The 18,775-nt window shown below is 50.4% G+C and overlaps 1 protein-coding gene across 3 annotated transcripts; it reads right to left on the reverse strand.

The window, feature by feature from the left end:
* Nucleotides 1-264: 264 nt before the first annotated feature.
* On the reverse strand, nt 265-15,389 carry LOC115528300 (trichoplein keratin filament binding). Of its 3 annotated transcripts, XM_030336320.2 has the most exons (13): nt 15,291-15,389; nt 13,579-13,772; nt 12,158-12,368; nt 11,508-11,564; nt 9,751-9,819; nt 8,907-9,080; nt 7,665-7,777; nt 7,452-7,518; nt 6,345-6,517; nt 5,407-5,488; nt 3,384-3,569; nt 2,662-2,805; nt 265-1,535 (listed from the first exon to the last, which is right to left on the reverse strand). In XM_030336320.2, the coding sequence occupies exons 2-13, from the start codon at nt 13,770-13,772 to the stop codon at nt 1,503-1,505; spliced, it is 1,503 nt and encodes a 500-aa protein (XP_030192180.1). In that variant the 5' UTR covers nt 15,291-15,389; the 3' UTR covers nt 265-1,502. The 3 variants fall into 3 exon arrangements, with proteins under 3 accessions (XP_030192180.1, XP_030192181.1, XP_030192182.1); XM_030336321.1 differs by lacking the exons at nt 265-1,535; nt 2,662-2,805 and adding an exon at nt 2,838-3,198 and having other exon boundaries at nt 15,291-15,360; XM_030336322.1 differs by lacking the exons at nt 265-1,535; nt 2,662-2,805 and having other exon boundaries at nt 3,444-3,569; nt 5,407-5,546; nt 15,291-15,360.
* Between the last annotated feature and the right edge of the window lie 3,386 nt (nt 15,390-18,775).

Consider the following 18,775-nt stretch of genomic DNA (forward strand, 5'->3'; position numbering starts at 1 on the left):
TCTACTCTGTACTGGAGCTCAGACAGTATAGGATTCCTATCCTAATAATTCCCTGTGGTTTACTTAAAAGAGGATCCAGTGGAAATTGGATGGGAGACAACACCACTTTCACAAGAAAAATGAGTAGAACCTAGAAAATGTGAGCAGTCATAGAAAATATGGAAAGCTGTAGGAGAGATGGATTGAATCAGTAAAAATCTATCATTCCATACAACCCACTTTGCGATAATTAATACAAGCAACAGTAACAAAGTCTGGAAGCCATGCTGTCAGACCAAAACTTTATTTCACGATAAACGAACATCTGAAATGGAGGAAGCAAATATGAGCAAGCATAACGAAAGTGGTGCTCAGGGGGTCCTATCCAAAGAAATTCAAGACAAGAAAACGAAAAACAGATTAAGGATGCAGTTTGCTGCTCCGTTTGTTTTTATAGCACAATGGATGTGAAAGGCAATGCAGCCTTTACACTCAGGATTTTTAAAAAATAAACTCTGGTTTTTAACAACCTGGCACACAGCCCTATCTATAATTAGCTATAATTTACTGAAATGTGGAACCTTAAATACAGTATAATGAAAACTGAAACCTCAGAGGAAGAATATGAAAAAAAAATACAAATAAAAATAGAGTTATTGCTGCAAGGAACTTGTAGCTATTTGTAGAGATTAATCTAGAACTGTGTCACATTGTTAGAACTGTGGGAGGAGAAAGTTCTGGCCGATCTGGTTGAGTGTGATCTAGTCTTCAGGCCCCGTGCCCCTTCCTCTGGGCACATAAATCCTACAAGGCTGCCTGTAGCTGAGACCTTCTTCCAAGACACAAGAGGTCCAAAGTGTCGTGCCAAAATGTTAGTCAACCAGGTGGCCTTTTGAGTCCCCCTTTTGGGGCTTAGTAACTAACATACATGTTGGGATCACCACACAGAGTGCTCCATGGAAATTCCACCACGTTTCCTAAAGGAGGAAAGACCTATTTCTCGACACCCTTCTGGAAAGCATCTGTGGAGCACATCAGACTGTCTCAGAGTTCACAGCTTTTCTTCTTCCAGAAAATAAGACATGATCCTTTTGGGGCCACTAAATTAATAAACTGTGAAAGAAACTGAACTGACACTTAGGAGTCTGTTATTGACAGAATAGTGAAATTTAAGTGGCAAGTTTAAAAACTGAGAAACTTTCCTCATTTCTCCAGCTGGAGTCTTTACTGGAGGTTGACAATTATCGGTCTCTCATGGGACTGTGTGGCAGCACTCTCAGCATGTGACTGTAAGAGCCCCTTTCTTGGATACGAAAGGCAGGAAAAGGCCTCCTGCTGTGTGCTGCATGTCTACAGAACGCTGGCTGGTGAGGCCCTTGCTCTGTTTTGACTGTGGACCCCAACAGGCTCAGTGAACTGTTACACAGCGACCCGAACACTCGAACCGAACACCGTACAGCTGTCTGGTGCCTGCATATCAAAGGCCTCAGGGACCTCACTCTGTGCTTCCAACACCAACAAAGTCAGTTCCAAGCAATTCTGGGATGTCCGTAGGGCTGAGAAAAGAAAGAAAACAGAAGCCTGATTAGATCAGCAGTCTCTGGAGCATTGGGAATTGATCCCAACCGAAATAAGAGCTGAAAGCCTGGTATAGTTGGCTGTTTTCATTTACAACTGAGAAAGCTTGGACCCTAAACCACAAATGAGGTACTTTATTACCTTTTTTGTAACATTTCCACATGTGCTCCGTGAAAACCTGATCCTGAGGCACTCAATGATCTCTGGTCAAGTGAGCTTACAATTAGGGTGAGGCAACAGGAAACCATATATCCTGTCCTAGGACACAGCCCACAGCTCCTAGCGTTGATGTAGCATCTGACTTTACATGTCTATTATGGGACTGTGTGTCGCTGAGACCTTCCCAATACATGAAAGGTCCAAAGTGTCGTGCCAAAATGTTAGCCTGCACCTCAAGAGCCCCAGCCGATGAGGACAAAGCAGTTCTACGGCAGGTGAAGCACCTGCTCTGTCTCGTGGGCGGGCTTCCCAGAGTCACCTGAAAACAAAGGAGCCAGCCTCTTCGTCTCGCAGCACTTTGGAGCGCCAGGGTGGCCGAGCGGCCCTGGTAAAGGAGGGGCAGGCGCAACATGCCCGCCAGGCCCTCCCCCAGCTCCCAGGGGCTTCATTAGTTACCAGCTCTCTGGGAGTAGGGGGACAACCCTCGCTTCTCTGTGCGTCGTGCACAGGGGCCTCTCACGTACTTCCGAGGACAGGGAAGGATGGAAGAGGACAAGAGGATCAGGGAGGGGAGGGGCAACCAGAGGTGCTGAGAGGAAGGGAAACCAGGCCCCTGCTCGCCCGGGCACTACTATCTGGACAGCTGCCTCTTCACCTCTCCCCTGCCTTGCCAGAGCTCTTAGATGGCTCCTGGTCCCAAACAGGGCCAAATGACATGCACCTCAGCAGTCAGGGCCCAGAGTAAAATCTCCTCAAGGGCTGTCTGAGGCCAAAACAAGGGCTAAGATATGTGTCGAGGCTCCCGACTGGTCGAAAAGGGAGAAACACAAGAGAAGAGGAACGAGGGAGGAATCTGAGCTGGCTGGGAAGCGGAGCTTAGGACGGGGCTACAAACAGGCCTGGGACAGCTGGGCGCCAGCAGCCTGTGCCCTTCAGACTCCTTACCTTGGGCCAGGAGCCCTGCTTGGCCATCGTCTTCACCTCCTGCTGCAGTAAGGCGTCAGTGAACTGCTCTGCCTGCCTGGCCTCTTCTTCCTCCTCTTCCTCCTGCTGGTCCTCTTCCCATGCCCGCAGCTGGCGCTCTGCAACCTGGCCACCAAGAACAAAGTCAGCCGGGACCGAGCTCCCTGGGCAGAGCCCTGCTTCAGGTCACGAGGGAAAGCCTGTGGATCTACCCCAGTCAGAGAATCCAAGCTAAGGCACAGTGATGGCAAGTGCAAGAGGGAAGGGCACTGATGAGACTGGAAAGGTTGCACGCATGGTAATGTGCAGCTTGTGAAAAGCTCCGGGTGTGGCCACGTGCTTGGAAGATTCTGTGTTCTCTACCAGGTTCCAAACTGAACAGAGAACGGTGGCCCAGCAAGCCACGTGCCTGTGGAGGCAGACAGGAGAGGGATGACAGGTAGGCACAGCAGCCTCGCTCCCACACACATGGAGGACCTGGAGTGGCGCCGGAACGAATCAGGAGGGTCGGGGTTTCAGCTGGAAATGAAATGGGTGCACTGAGCTCACAAATGTGGGCCTCTCGGACAAGGTCTTAGTGCCTGGATGTGGAAATACGTCAAGGGTCCCCGCATCCAGTGCCATAACGGTGCAGAGGCCACAGCAAGCGGCCTGCTGCTCACATTCCCCTGCCAAGGCTTCCTCCCCCACCAGGCTCAGCCCACCTGGGCCTCCAGCTCCTGTTTCCTGGCCGATTTCAGTTCTTTGCTCTCCTCTTTCTCACGACGAGCTGACTCTCTGACCTCCTCAAGATTTCGAATAAGTTGCTCCCGGTGTCTCAGGGATTCCTCTTGTGCCCGTCGGTTTTGTTCAAGCTTTGCTTGTATTTGTTGTTGTCTCCCGGTCAGAACCTACCCGCAGCAGGAAGGCAAAGGGCAGATTTCAGTTCGACTTAGCAGTTCCCTATTCCACAAGCTGTGGACAGGCTACAGCTGCCCCAAGACCCAGCCTCGTCCTCAGCCTCAGGCCCGAATACCCCACGTGAAGGCAAGTCAGATCACAGCACTGGCCCATGCAACGTCAGCCCGGCTTCCCAACCGTCCCCACCACACAGACCACGCGTTAGGGAGAGACAGCTGGGCACTGACAAGATCCAAGGAGGCGGATGGAGCTCCCTCCCCAGGCACAGAAACAGCAACAAGCTTGTGAGCCTCACTCCCTCTCGGTAGGTTCCAGAGAAAGAAAGAAACCACAAGCCACACAGATGACCGGAAGTAATCTGGGTCATCCCCTCAGCCTTCGGGATCTAAATACTTGCAGAAACCTTGCTGGGCTTGAGACCTGGCCACAGCACAGGATCACATCCAGAGCAGTCAGGACTCAAGAATCAAGAACGGTGGGAAGCCACTTGCCGTACCCAACAGTTATGCTCCCGGGACAGGACACGTGAAGTGGCCACAACTAGGAGGAATTTTGTTTTTCATTTTCAAATTTGTATTTAAATTCTAGTTAACATATAGTGTAATATTGGTTTCAGGAGTAGAATTTAGTGATTCATCAATTACATATCACACCCAGTGCTCAACACAAGAGGAGGAACGTTTTTAATAGGGAAAATCAAAGGTGTTGTAGAGTACCGGTATTCACAGAAGGGAGAGAGCCCCACTGGGACCGGACTTCCCACGGATTCCAAAATGACATGCACCAAATATTTTCATTTTTAAGCCACTTTAATTTTCAATACATGGATAATGAAAGATTTTTTCTAAAAGATTTCTTTAAAAAAAATTTTTTTTTTTTTTTTTTTTAACTAAGTAATCTCCACACCCAATGCGGGCTCAAACTCATGACCCTGGGATCAAAAGCCACGTGTCCTACCAAATGAGCCACCCAGGTGCCCCTCATTCCTTTTAAATTGGGGTACGTCTTAACGCATTACTTAAATACTGACAAGTTGTGTTCTTTCAAGAGTCCACTTCTGGTTATGCACCCCAAAGAAAAAAATCCTAAATAGGATTTTTTTTAGGAAATTTCCATTTCCTAAAAATGGAAAGCCTTATGAACCAAGATGTTCACTGCAATGTTTCTTGTAACACCTCAGGAATAAATCAGAATAAAAATCAGAATAAAAAGAACACCCACAAGAGGGGAATAGGAAAAAAACCCCACAGTACACCCAACGTGATATATAAGTGTGATATCATCAAAATATCTACAAAGGAGGTGGAACAGTGCATTAGAATGCTGGAACTCAACAGATAGTATAATAAGGAATATGCAGAAAGACATGTTTGCACGTTTCCACACAGAGTGGAAGGAAACAGAGTAACAGCGACTATGCAAATAATGGGGACCTGGGTGACTTTGTTCTTACTTCCTGTACTCCTGAATTTTCTTCTAAAAAGCTGATACTACTTTCACAATGACATTAGAAGTCTATTTAAAAGGAGCGTCTGGGTGGCTCAGATGGTTAAGCGCCCAACTTCGGCTCAGGTCATGATCTCGTGGTTTGTGAGTTCCAGCTCCACATCAAGCTCTGTGCTGATAGCTGGGAGCCTGGAGGTTGCTTTGGATTCTGTGTCTCCCTCTCTCTCTGCCCTTCCCCTGCTCATGCTCTGTCTCTCTCTCTCTCTCTCAAGAACATCAAAAAAAAAAATTTTTTTTTAAATAAGTCTATTTAAAATAAGCAGAGAGGCCTGTGTTCCAGAACATTTGGCAGGGTCAGTACGCGCTCGCAGCCAGGATTACCTCGCTCATCAGTCTGTCTCGTGCGCTCCTCTCCCGGGCCCACTCCGCCTCTCTCTTTTCCCACATTTCCTTGGCCTCTTCCCTGGGAACACAGAGTGGATGACAGCAGGCTCTTTGCCACCACCGATGGCAGACGAGAACTAAAGACGTGACAGGGCTCCAGCGCATCAGGTACACATGTTCCATAGGGCCAACCTTCAAACCCACTTCTGCGCGCAAACTCTTCACAGTTTACAACTCTGGACTAGCTCATGGAGAGTACTCCTACAGGAAGTACTTTAAGTTGCCTGGCTTATGCTCCCACCTCCTTACAAAACACAACTGTGATGGCTTGCACCCAGGCCATTTAGACACCATGGCAAATGAAGCCACCAGGACCCTGGAGAGGCAGAGGAGCCCTGCTGTGCCTGAGCTCTGTCACTTTGCTCCTGGGGTCACTGCTAGCTCGCCCTGTGGCCTGAGGCAAGTCAGTGACCTCCTCAAGTGACCTGAGTACCTACCCTGCGGATGGATATCAGGATTAAATAAGAGGAGGATGGTAAAGCGCTCTGCACGGTGTCTGACCCACAAGAAGTGCCCAATAAATGTGACATGTTATTCAATTTTTTCAATCTACTAGATTTTTAGGATCCAGACCCATTTAAAAAAGACCTAAGAAGCATTCAGCATCTCCATAATTTGTAACAATTTCCTTTCAAATTTCTAAGATCTTAAATGAACAGATCCTTACTCTAAACCCTAGCGATTTCCACCTTAAATAACAAGGGAAACACCCCTGCAAGCCGGGTCTGCTAGCAAACATGTGCTCCTCCCCATGGGCAGATTAACAAGGACGGATGCTTCAGGGACAACAGGAGACCCTGGTGGTGGCCTGCGGAGACATAAGGGACCAGAGCAGAGGCTGGGAGGGTCCAGCCCAGGCAGGCATCGCCTCTCACCTCAACAGCAGCTGCAGCTCTGCCTCCCGCTCCCTCTCCAGCTGCAGCTGCTCCTCGACGGCCTGCTTCATCCACGCCGCATCGGCCACGGCCTGCTCCCGCCTGGCCAGGTGCTCGCGCTGGTTCTCGTCCTCCTTCTCCAGGAGCGCTTGCAGGATGCGCTTGTCCGCCTCCTAGAGGGTGGAGGAGGAAGCGCGGTGGGCGCCCCTCTGCAGCCACAGCACACCCCCCCCCCCCCCCCCCCCCGCCACCGCAGCTCCCACAGCGCCCCCTTTCTGCACTCAGCACTGACAGCAGACGTTCGTGATGCTTCCAAAGCTTCCCTACATAGAGATGGGAAGAGTCAGGGTATAACCACTTAGGAGTGGTTTAAAATAACGCAGGAGAGGCCCCTTTGCCACCACGCACCTGTCCCTGCCCTCGGACATGCCTGGTAGCACAGCTTTTGAGAACACGGCTGGACAACAGTTTCACTTCTAAGAATATGGACTAGAGACCCAAAGGCACAAAACCAAATGCACAAAATGCTCACTGCAGAGGTCCCGTAGAGGAAAAACAAAAATGACCCAAACACGCATCGGTAGGGAACTGGCTGTAGTGGACATGTCCACAGCGAGATGCAGTAAAGAACAAGGGACTTGGGAGGTCCTGGGACGGAAAAATGTACTCGGGAACAGCAGTGGCGCTGCCACCCCTGGACCACCCTGACAGTAGCGGGCAGGGATAGAGGTAGGCGGGTTCTCTCATTCACTATCCCTGTCCCTGTGTCACTAGAGAGCCCATCGACATACCTGACAGGAACACTGAGCAGCCAGTAAAAAGAACAAGCTCATTCCAAGGATTTGAGGTTTACTGTTAGGTGACTGTGCTGAGGAATGCCACTTCAGGTTTTAAAGAACCCCACCACTGCCCTCTGTGTGTGCTGGGTAAATGTATCTAGAATACACAACAAAGCAGACCCCCCCTGGGGAGGGGTGGGGGTCGCAAGCTCATCAAGGGGGAATCTCCCCTAGTGTGTTATTCTTGCGAGAACGCACTCATTCTGAGCGATAGAAAGCATTTTCTTCCAAAAAGGGTGAAAGAAATGCCAGGCTGACTCAGACTTACCAGTTCCTCTTGGATCTGCTGTGCACGCCTATTGAGTTGCACATTATACTGATGTCTCAAAAAACGTCTAGAAAGGAGCAAAATACGGTCTGCCTTCAGTGTCTTATGAACGATTAGCGGGGGCCAGATAGCTACTTACTACAGATCTTTCTGGTTTGGGACAGCAATGCAAGTCTGAGAAAGCACGAGGCTTGCCCGTCTGGGCACACACACCCCAGCTCTGCCTTCTGCCGGAAGGCTGCCATCTGCTTCCTCTCTTCCTCCAGCCTCTCCAGCTCCCACCGCTGCTTCAGCAGATTCTCCTGCTCCTTCTTCAGTTTGGTGGCCTGTGGTGACAACAGTGCACCCACTTAAGGTCATCAGAATCAGAGCTTCCTTCACTCTTCGTGTGTATTTTCGGCAGATGCCAGGCAACAGGGCTGGCCCGGCCACCTGGTGATCAGAACTCCCTCTTACCTCTGGGCTCTGAGCCCTTGGCCCAGCACACTCCCTTCCTGCAAGAGCCTTTCCCAGGCCTGTGGACAAGGATCAGATCCATGCTCCATGCTCCTGCAGGACCCTGTACTTGTTCACACCTTCCTATAACTTAATTCCCTTCCGCACCTGACACGGTTCCTGCCATGAAGGCCAGGACCGTGGGTCTTGCTCACAGCTGTATCTCTAGCACCCAGCTCAGTGCTCAGCATCTAGCAGATAGTGGGCATTAAGGATCTGGTTCTGGAATCATTTGGGCCTAAGGAAGGAAGGGCTTTCCCTCAGCCAGATGGGAAAATCTAGCCCAGGTATCTAGCTCAGGGAGACTGCATAGTATTCTCAGAATGGCCTCCGAAACCAAAGACCTCATGGTTTATGCCTTGAGATCCAAAACATGCTAGCTGGGGAGAGCTGTAGCTGCGTGCTAGAACATCAGACTAAGTCAAGTCTACTTAGTGCACTGGATAATCCAAGTTCCTTTTTTTTTTTTTTTTGGATAAATTTTGAGAGAGAGCACATGAGTTGGGTATAGGGTCAGAAGGGCAGAGAGAGAGAGAGAGAGAGAGAAAGAGAATGAATGAATGAATCCCAATCAGGCTCCACGCTCAGCATGGAGCCTGACGTGGGGCTTGATCCCACAACCCTGGGATCATGACCTGAGCCGAAATCAAGAGTTGGACACTCAACCAATGGAGCCATCCAGGTGCCCCAGGAAAATCCAAGTTCTAAGAAGGCTCTCACATAGAGCCTAAAACACACGTAAGAGAACAGCTATTAGCTCCATATTGTGAACATTCTAGGATCTGGACGCACAACCTAGGGGGATGGAAAAACCACGGTGAGGAGTATGTGTCCAAAGGGAAAACCCAGCACTGTTGCATTTCTTAGAACCACCCCTCCCCAATATGGTCTTTTTGGTGCCGCTTCCTAAATGCCTGCTTTATAACGGCAAGTGGCTACAGGAGGAGGCCATGCCCTCACCTCCAACTCCTTCAGCTTCAGCTCCTCCACCTGCTGGAGCAGCGCCTCAGCCTGGAGTTTGCCCTCCAACCGCCTCTTCTCCTCTTCTGCTTTCATCCGCTCCAGTGCTTCCCTTCGGGCCCTTTCATATTCATTTTCATACCGTTTGTTCTCTTCCTCTTGGGTGGCTTCTTGCTACACGGGGTCAGATGAACGCAGGAGGTCAGAATCTGTCACATAGCCAGCAAAGACCCAGCTCCCCGCCGCTGTTCCTCATTCCAACGTGTCTACAACAGAGGAGGTCATGCCACTTTTCAGCTGCGTGACCCCGGGTGAGGGTGCGTCTTCCCCGGCTCTGTTCTCACAGTGGGAACCATGGAGTGATCCTTCCCTCAGAGGGGATGCTGGGGAAGTACTCAGCACGGTGCCCGGCACAGAGGAGGGGCTCAACAATGTCAGGATTCCTTCCCTTCCAAAAGTCTCCCCAATGAACCCAGAGGCAAAGCTGTGGGTTCACGGAGGTGTGGACTTTTGTCCCCAGAGGTGCTGCTGTCAGCCCGGGTTGAGAGTTTATGATGCATGCTACATCAAAAGAGACTGCCGGCAGCAAAAGCGACCTTTAAGATGCACCTTCCACCTGCCAGTGGCTGGCCACTGGTGTTATTCTGCCCTGGGGATGATCGGAAAGGATTCTCGTACATGTAGGAGCAACAGACGTCTGCTTTTAACGTGTTAAAGTTAACTGAGATAAAGTCTGTTCCTGGACTGGACTCATTAACTTCCAGAACAAGAAAACTTGAGAGACCTGGAGTCACAGCACTTGCACCATGCCATGTAGGACTATTTCCAGAGTCATATACCACACCTGTTTTTTTTCTTCTTTCTGCATTTTCCAAGAGTTTATCACGTGCTCCTTGTGAAGGGCTGATTCAATCTGAGGGTGAGAAGGCAGAGAATGTTCATTTCCTCACTGGTTCATCCGACAGATGGACGCTGCAGAGCACAGTGCTACGCCCTGGCAGGTGACCAGAAGTTCCCTAGGCAAGGACTCAGAGGGGCCCAGGTATCTTACAAGGGAGCACAAGATGACCCCAACATATAGATTTGGAACGCAACTCAGTAAACCAAAGGACCAGGCAGTTTGAAACAGATCTAAGGAGTTGTAACAAAGGAACACAAACTTTTCTCCCAGTACCCTGGGGGTTGTGCAGGGGCAGGTCAGCAGACACTGGAATGGAAATATGATCTCAGAGGCCACCCCTGGTTGGTCTGAAGCATGCCAGGGCCCAGAACAGCAGGAGCTGGGTGAGGCCCAGACTCAGCCTTTTGCCTGGCTCCTCGAAACGTCCTCTGCGAAGCGGTGGCTGTATAAACATGTACTCCCCGCAGCAACAGATGTAACACATTTGGGGTTATTAAGAAGAGATACGGGTTTAGCGAATCTGTTGGATCAGAAAATGAACTGGAACTCTATCCAAAAGCTTTTGTTTGGGAAATTGTTTATAAAAATTTTTAATCTCTTTCTCAACTTACAAATGTAAACATCCGCAACTAACTTGAGTGTTCTAAATAAACATTTCTGAGTAAAAGACTTTGGAGCACCCACCTAAACGCTCAAATGGCCAGGGAAAGGAGACCTCCCGTGGCTTAGTGCTAACTGCACAAGGCTCAAAAGCACCAAATTGTTCTATTACTTAGTGGCTGGCAATTTTCTAAATATAATTACAAATAAATTAATGCCACCAAACATATACGCAAAATTTAAGTTAAAATACATCAATGAAATCACGGATCATCTTCCTCTAGCCCCGTCTCCACAGAATGATGCCACCCAAGCCAGACCGCCCCCCACCTGCCCCAGGATCTTGCCTATTTGTCCTCCTTTCTCCTGCCACCCTGTTCTGGTCTCCGCCGTCACTGCCCTGGTCTCACCCACCCCCTGCTCACCTCAACACTGCTGCCAAAGCTACTGCTCCCTGAAATGCGGCCAGGGTGCCGCCACAGCCCTGCTTAAAACCATCCAGGTGCTCCCCAGCGCTTCCAGGAGAAGGCCACACAGGGCTGGCTGGGGTCCAGGCCCATGTGCCTCACCAGCCTCAACTCTTGCAGCCCCTGCTCGCCATATGACATCACAAACTCTCAGCCATTCATCACTCCCTGGATGCACTCTGCTCTCATGACTCCAGCCTGCTCCTCGCTCAGCTGCCTCAGTCCAGAATGTCCTTTCCTCACCTTTACACCATCAAGTTAACACCCAAGTCCTGCCAGACTCCTCCATCCCCGCAACTCCTGAGATGCCGCTCTGACCCACAACTGAGCTGGGGGCACTGCCCCAAATGCCCATCCTCCTGGGCCTTCCCAGCCCACTGCAACCCACACTGGACTGCAAGTTCCTAAGAAGGGGGGACCCCAGCTAATCTCCACGTGCCCAGGTGCTGGACCATGTGGCAAATGTTCAATAAGTATTGGCTGAACACCCAAGAAACCAGATCTGCATGTGGCATCGTTCAGGTGGCCGGGGGGTTCTCTGTTCCACCCCAGCAAGAGATGCAAGTTCAAAAACAAGAAGAGAAACATGATTTTATCTACTTAGGCAAAGCAAAGGATCTCGCTGGTTTTCACCTCTCGAAGTTTGGGGTTGTTCTTCTTCCAGTGTTCATACAGAAGCTGTTCGGCAATCTGTCAAGGAAACACAAAGAGGGAAGCCTGATGTCACTTTTCAAATTCATTCACATTTTGGGTAACCCACAGTGGCGGTCAGCTGAGGCGGAGAGCCCCTCGGCTGGCACGCTGTCACTGCGCCTGCCCTTCGGACCTACTGCCTGCCTTGCATCCCTGGCTCTGGAAGACACCAGAGTGGAACCAGACAGCTCTGACAAATGACTCCCACAGTGGTGATGGAAGGGCGCCAAGATCTGATGCTACAGATGGGTCCCAGATGTGACAATCTGCTTCAAAATATACAGCAGGCTTAAAAACACAGACTGGGGCTCACCATTCCCCACAGCTACTTGGAAGATCAAACATACCAGCGCGCAGCCTGCTGGGGCCACAGGACTGATATAAAGACAAAGGACTCGGATATAATGACCTGAGGTGACTCGTGCAAAACACACGTGGAGAACAACGTAGCACAAAGCACCTCGCCCTGCAGGCTATGGAGTTTACCGTTGTCTCATCAGACCAGTGTGCCCAGGGACCCCGTGTGTGTGTCACTGACGGGCTGGGGACGCTCCTGCTCCGTAGGCTCCAGAAGGGCTAGGAGGAGTTACCAGTTTCCTTTGCTCTTCTCGGGCCGACTTGAGATCGCCATGCCGCTCTCGGAGTCTGCCTTCCTGCGCGTCCATGCTTAGCCTTAGCTCCTCCAGTTGTCTGGCCAGCAGGGCCTGCTCCTCCAGCAGCAGCTGCCTCAGTCTCTCCCGCCTGGCTTCCAGCTGCTTCCGCTTCTCCTCCTTCAGCTTCTCACGCTGATAGGCATGCATGCTGGGTGAGAAGGAGCCCTCCCCACGTCAGTCACGCTACAGCCACACGTGGCACACTCTCTGCCGTGGGTAAGAGAGGCTGAGGTGGACATGACGCGGTGACACGGTAAAGTGTCTTCCGGCTAAAGTGAAGACAGCGGGTCACAGACCACCGTGCACGACAGAATCTTGCTTTTGCCATAAGAAAATGTACATTGGGGGCGCCTGGGTGGCTCAGTCGGTTGAGCGTCCAACTTTGGCTCAGGTCATGATCCCGTGGTTCGTGAGTTCGAGCCCCGCGCTGGGCCCTGTGCTGACAGCTCAGAGCCTGGAGCCTGCTTCGGATTCTGTGTCTCCCTCTCTCTCTGCCCCTCACCTGCTCATGCTCTGTCTCTCTGTCTCAAAAATAAATAAAACATTTCAAAAAAAAAAAAAAAAAAAAGAAAGAAAATGTACAGCGGGGGCGCCCTGGCGGCTCAGTTGGCTGAGCGTCAGACTTTGGCTCAGGCCATGATCTCCCTCTCTCTCTCTGCCCCTCCCCTGCTTGCGCTCTCGCTCTCTCTCAAAAATAATAAGCTAAAAAAAAAAAAGAAAGAAAAGAAAAAGAAAATGTACAGTGGTCTCACACATGCATGTGGTAACAGTACTAGCTAGTATTGTTTGAGCAATTCCTATATACTAGGTATTATATCTAGGGATAGCTTTCTATTAATCACACACCCAACAAAGTAGGTTCTGTTTTAGCCCCACTTCACTGATGAGGAAACTGAGGCTCATTCATATAGCAAGTGACAGTCAGGAATTCCATCTGGGTTTGTCTGACTCCAAAGCCCATGCTTTTAACTTTCATGTTTTTTACATGTCATTCTGCAAAAATGGACGCATGTGTGTGCGAATATTTATACACACACAAATGGGGAAAAGCATGGGAGGACAGGTGTATCAGACTGTTCACTGTGATTCTCTCTGGGGACACGGGATTACAAGAAGACTTCCAGGTTCTACACATATTTCTTATTGTTTTCTCTTTTTCAATGCAAATGTATTATTCACTGATCTTTTTTTTTTTTTTTTTTTCAATTTTCAGTTGGAAAACATCACCGTGCATGCAATCTATGCAACTTCCTCAAGAAAACATGCTGATTAGCCATGGGGTTCTTAGTTCTTACAGCCACATCCCCTGAACAACAAGTGGTTTCCTGCCTCCATCCCATCAAGGTCACTGCAGTTACCTTCGCTGGTAGGACGTCTTGGAGCTCCACTCCGCCTGTTTGGAGCTACAGATATCAGACATCTTGAAGTAGCGGCTGTTCTGGTCCCACTGCTGCCGAAGCCGGGCCTCCTGCTCTCGGTGTCGCTGTCGGGCCATCTGCTGGTCCAGGAGCCTCCGGCTGCACCATTGGGAAGGCAGCGTGGGGAGTGCCATCTGAGGAATGGTAGCAATGGTAGGAAAATGAGCCTCCTGCAGCCCCCTAATGAATGGTCCTCATCCCTTGGCTGCCCCCTGGAATCATCCCACTCCAGACCAATGACATCAAAGAAGTCTTAGCTCAGGCTCCCAGGCATCAGCATTTTTAATTTTTTTTTTAAAGTAATCTCTACACCCAACATGGAACTCGAACTCACAACCCTGAGATCAAGACTAGCATGCTCTTCCCCCTGAGCCAGCCAGGCACCCTAGGCATCAGCATTTTAAAAATCATGTGCCATCAAGTCTGCAAATCATCACTGTTTTTAAATTTTTTTAGAGAGAAAGAGCGTGAGCCGGGGAGAGGGTCAGAGAGAAAGAGAGAAAAAGTCTCAAGCAGACTCCATGCCCAGCACGGAGCCAGATACAGGCCTCCATCCCACCACTCTGGGATCATGACCTGACTGAAATCGTGAGTCACATGCTCAACAGACTGAGCCACCCAGGTGCTCCTGCAAAGCATCACTTTAAATAAGCCTGGACTCCACTCAGCTGTGAGCCAGACATCATCAAGGGCGCTACAGACGAAGACCGGGAACCAGTCCTAGCAATGCTGGACCAAGCACTTGGGGCTTTCTATGCTCCCCACAAAGTAACAGGAATAATAATCTCAGGAACAAAAAATGTACCAAGCTCTTGACATATATGAATGATCTTTTTCACTGTTATAATCACTCCATTATTTGGCAGGTGAAGAAACTTAAGTTCGAAATGGTAAAGTGACTTGCCCAAGACCACAGAGCCAGGAAGGAGAGGCAATAAAAGAGGTGGGATCCTAATTCATATCAGTCTCAGGTCAGGGCCCAGTCAAGAGTCTGCCTGTTGGGACCAACAAGCCGTGGCTCTGGCAGCCCCCAGGGAGCGGCCTCGCCTGCCCTCATCTTACAGATGGAGAAACTGAGACCCAGGAAGAAATCGATTTGCCCGGGTCACGGAGCAAATGGGGCCATAAATGGAGACTTGAAAGCAGAGAGCAGTCTTACTCCACACGTTCCCTGACCCCAGAGCTGTCCTCCTGGGCAGGGTCTACACTGTGCCTGGTTACGACAGTGCTTACGGAACGTCTGTCTGGGTCCAGGCCAAGCCTCAAACTCAGTGCTCAGACCTGGGGGGAAATAATCTACGTCTATGGACCAAACGTGGCCCGCAGCTGCCCCTTTATAACCTGTCTTAAACCTGTGGCGCGCCTGACATGACTTTTTCCTTGCCCTGCAAGCCGCCCGCGGAGAAGCTTTCCGCCGGGAATCAAGAAACAAGACTCCGATCCCGCATCAGTCGCATCCTTCACCAGCCTTCACATCCACGTACGCTTTGCAGAGCAAAGCGTCGGACCCAGAGTGCGCAGGGAACAGTGAGGACTCGACGGCCGGTCCCCCGGCGCCCGCCGCGGTTCCCGCCAACACCGGGCCACGGCGGCCGGGCTCCGCGCGTTCGGGCCCCAACGCCGGCTCCGGCCGAGCCCAATGCCCAACTCACGTTTCTCCGCGCCCCGGAGTTCCCGAAGACTGCCCCCGCCGAGCTCCCGCATGCCCCAACCAAGCCCGACAGGTCCCGCGGCCACGCTTCCGGGGCCGCCCAGCACCAACTCCGGCGGTTTCGCCGCTTGTTGCCGGGGCAACAGACCGATGACGGAGCGCCGCGAGGGCCAAGCCGCCTCCAACGCGATACCGGACGCTCAGACAGAAAGGAGGTTGTGATTTTTCTCTGGCGCCCTCTCGTGGGGGGAGGGAGATCAATCGCAAACGTCGCTGGTCCCGGAAACCAGCAAGGAGGAGGGTAAAGGCATCCAGTCACTACTACTCAAAATTCAGGGTGGTGGTTACCTGGAGTGTGTGTGTTGGGGGGGGGGGGGGGGGGGGGGGGAAGGTGGGTGAGGGTGGAGGGAAGTCAGGGGGATACGACAGAGGAGGAGAATATAAATCAGTGGTTCTCAAACCTGGCTGCACACGAGAATCACCTGGGGAAGGCTTAAGTATAGATGCCGTTAAAGAAGTAAAAATAAATAAATACAGACCAAACTCCAGATGAGTCCCATCAGGTTCTCAGGGTGTCAGAGGTTGTCTTAGCTCCCCAGGGGCACTCAGTGTGCAACCAGCTCGGAGAACCGCTGGCCTAAATAGATACACGTTATTGGAAACGGTTGTCTTTCGCTTGGTGGTGAGTTCCAGAGTGTTGGTTCTATTGGTGTTTTCTGACCCACATGTGTTACACGTATTGTTTTATGTGTGAAAAAGATAATTAAGGTGAACCTAGAGCATGCGACTCTTGATGTCAGGGTCATGAGTTCAAGACCCACGTTGGGTGTACTTAGTATTAAAAATTTTTATTTTTCAAATAAGTTTACCAAAAAAAAAAAAAGATAACAAACTTCACTCATTCATCCTCTTTTCTTTCATTTTCCCATTCTTTGTATTTAATTCACTTCATTCCTCCCTTCATTCTTATTCATCTGTTTTTTCTGGTGCGGTGAAGTATCTTGAACACTTTGGCCTCTATTCCAACCTCCCCGCCAAGCTACTTGTGGGGTCTTGGGCATGTCACTTCATCTCTCTGTGAAATGAGAATATGAAAGTAATTGAACAGGGATACCATTAGACCAGGACAGCCCTGATGCCTTGCTTGCTTAGGACGCAAACTGAAACCTAAGCCAGAATCAAGGCCCTAGAATCTGAGAATATTAACGTTTATTCATCTTTGAGAAAGAGAGAGCTCGTGCATACAAGTGGGGGAAGGGCAGAGATAGAGCGGGAGACACAGAATCCCAAGCAGGCTCCAGGCTCTGAGCTGTCAACACAGAGCTCGACACAGGCCTTGAACCCACAGATAGTGAAACCATGACCTGAGCTGAAATAGGACCCTTAAGTGACTGAGTCACCCAGGTGCCCCTAGAGTCTGAGAAAATTAAATGTAAGGACAACCAATCACAAACAGCCACCTAGCCTTTCCCAGATAAAACAACTACCTATGTGGTAGCCAATAAAATTATTTCCTTGCTTTGCTTCCGTGTCTTCTTTGTAAAAAGAAAGCTCTCCCCCAGCTCCTGCCTGGTGGCAGAGAGCTCCTACCCACCTTTGGTGTGGCATCACCCAGTTAAAATATATGCCCAAATAAACTCTTGAAAAATTAGAATGTACCTCAGTTTACCCTTGAACAAGAATACCACCAGTGCTGTTGTTTAAGGTTGCCCTTGTGAGACGAAATGAAGTTTCGGTGGAGACCACCTGGTCAATCTCAGGTAAGTACTCTTTTTTATACATCTCCCTTTACTTAGTTGACTCAGGGTCTGCCCTGCCCCGTGCGTGAGATTCCCCAGGGTTACCCTTCTGTTGGTACCTACCCCTTTGGCCAAGCTCAAGGCCTTTTCCATATCGTGTCCCCAATGGGCAGGGGAGGCAGCTACCCACTGGGGGTCAGTCCAGCAAAAGAACCCAAGACATAAATGCTTATTGGTGGGTCTCTGTGAATGTGGTAGGAACTTCAGAAATAAGTGAATTGGGTAGGGGGACCTCCTTCAGGTCCTGATTTTGTGACTCTTGAGTGAGTCCCCTTAGCCACCTGGTCCTAGGTTTTCTTATCTGTATTATGGCCTTAAAGGACCAAACAAGCTCCATTAGTGGGATTCCAGGGCTTAGGGCCTGACTAGCCTGGTCCCCAGGCCATGGTCTCTAGGTCTCTTCTGCTCAACAGTCATCCCCACTGGACCCCCACTTAGTCAACCTCTACCCTCACGGTTACATAGCTACCTGTAGCTCATTAAGCATCTTTACAAGTATCTTTTCCTTTGATCCTCCCAGAACCCCTGTGAGATATTTTATCATTCCCATTTTATTTTTTTAAGATTTTATTTTTATACCCACCGTATACCCAACGGTGGGGCTTGAACTCATAACCCCAAGATCAAGAGTCTCATGCTCCGACTAAGCCTGCCAGGGACCGTTTATTATTCCCATTTTAAAGTTGACTAAACTGAGCCTCATAAAGTGGCATCCCTTGCCTGGGGAGGGTGGCGGAAGCCCTGCTGTGATTCTGGGGCCCGGGCTTCCCTGCTGTCGTCTTGGCATCCAGCACATGGTAGGCTCACCGTAGTATTTGCTGAGAATGAATGAGTAGATTCCCTGCATTTGAATCCCTTCTTCAGAAGAAGAAAAGGGGAGGGGCGCCTGGATGGCCCAGTCAGTTAAGCGTCCAACTCTTCGTTTCAGCTCAGGCCGTGATTTCACCGTTAGTGAGTTTGAGCCCTGCACCAGGCTTCGCGCTGGTAGTGCAGGGCCTGCTTGGGATTCTCTCTCTCTGTGTCTCTGTCTCTGTCTGTCTGTCTCTCTCTGCCCCTCCCCTGTTCATGCTCTCTCTCTCTAAAATAAATAAACTTAAAAAAAGGGGGGGGCGGGAGCATGATAACAAAAGCAAAAAGAAAAAACAGAACTCACGTTGCTGGAATACTCATTTAAGCCTCCCTCCCGCGGGAGTCCTGCCTCTATTCTGTACACGAGGGAACTGAGACCCTGGAGAAGTCAAGTCACTCTCTTGAGGTCACACAGCAAGGACTAGGAGAGCCAGGATTTCCACGCAACCCCCAGAGCTTACGATCCCTCTTCAGACTGCTTTTCCAAGAGCCTGTGACTTGCAGGTGTAGCTCTTAAAAGAGGCCGGCAGATGTGGACCAGCTGGGCCATTTAAAGAGTTCAACGATGTTAAATATTTAGTGACAGGTTGATGACTATGGCCCACAGGGGGCTGAGAGGGGAAATCCAGGCAGGTGGATGCCGTACATGCTGGGCCCTGGGCCAGCTCGGTGAGGAGGGCTGTTCTTGGACTTGTGTCTCTGGGTGTCCTAGCAGGGCAGGAGAAAACAGGACCGGGGAGATGGTGTGGCCGCATGGGAGCAGCTCCCCGTTGGCTGAAACGTGACAGTGCTGGAGGCCATGCTGTGGCCTCACTTAATTAGCAGGTGTCATTGCCAA

This window comes from Lynx canadensis, chromosome D3 (genome assembly GCF_007474595.2).
Source record: "Lynx canadensis isolate LIC74 chromosome D3, mLynCan4.pri.v2, whole genome shotgun sequence".
In the NCBI taxonomy this organism is placed as follows: Eukaryota; Metazoa; Chordata; class Mammalia; order Carnivora; family Felidae; genus Lynx; species Lynx canadensis.

Bases quoted from the DNA above. Each gene is read 5' to 3' on its own strand.
- LOC115528300 (XM_030336320.2), bottom strand. From the start codon at position 13,772: ATGGCACTCCCCACGCTGCCTTCCCAATGGTGCAGCCGGAGGCTCCTG. The intron at 12,369-13,578 runs GTAACTGCAGTG...CTTCTCACCCAG, and splicing joins AAGACGTCCTACCAGCGAAG to CATGCATGCCTATCAGCGTG. The intron at 9,081-9,750 runs GTGTGGTATATG...GACCCCGTGTAG, and splicing joins AGAAAGAAGAAAAAAAACAG to CAAGAAGCCACCCAAGAGGA.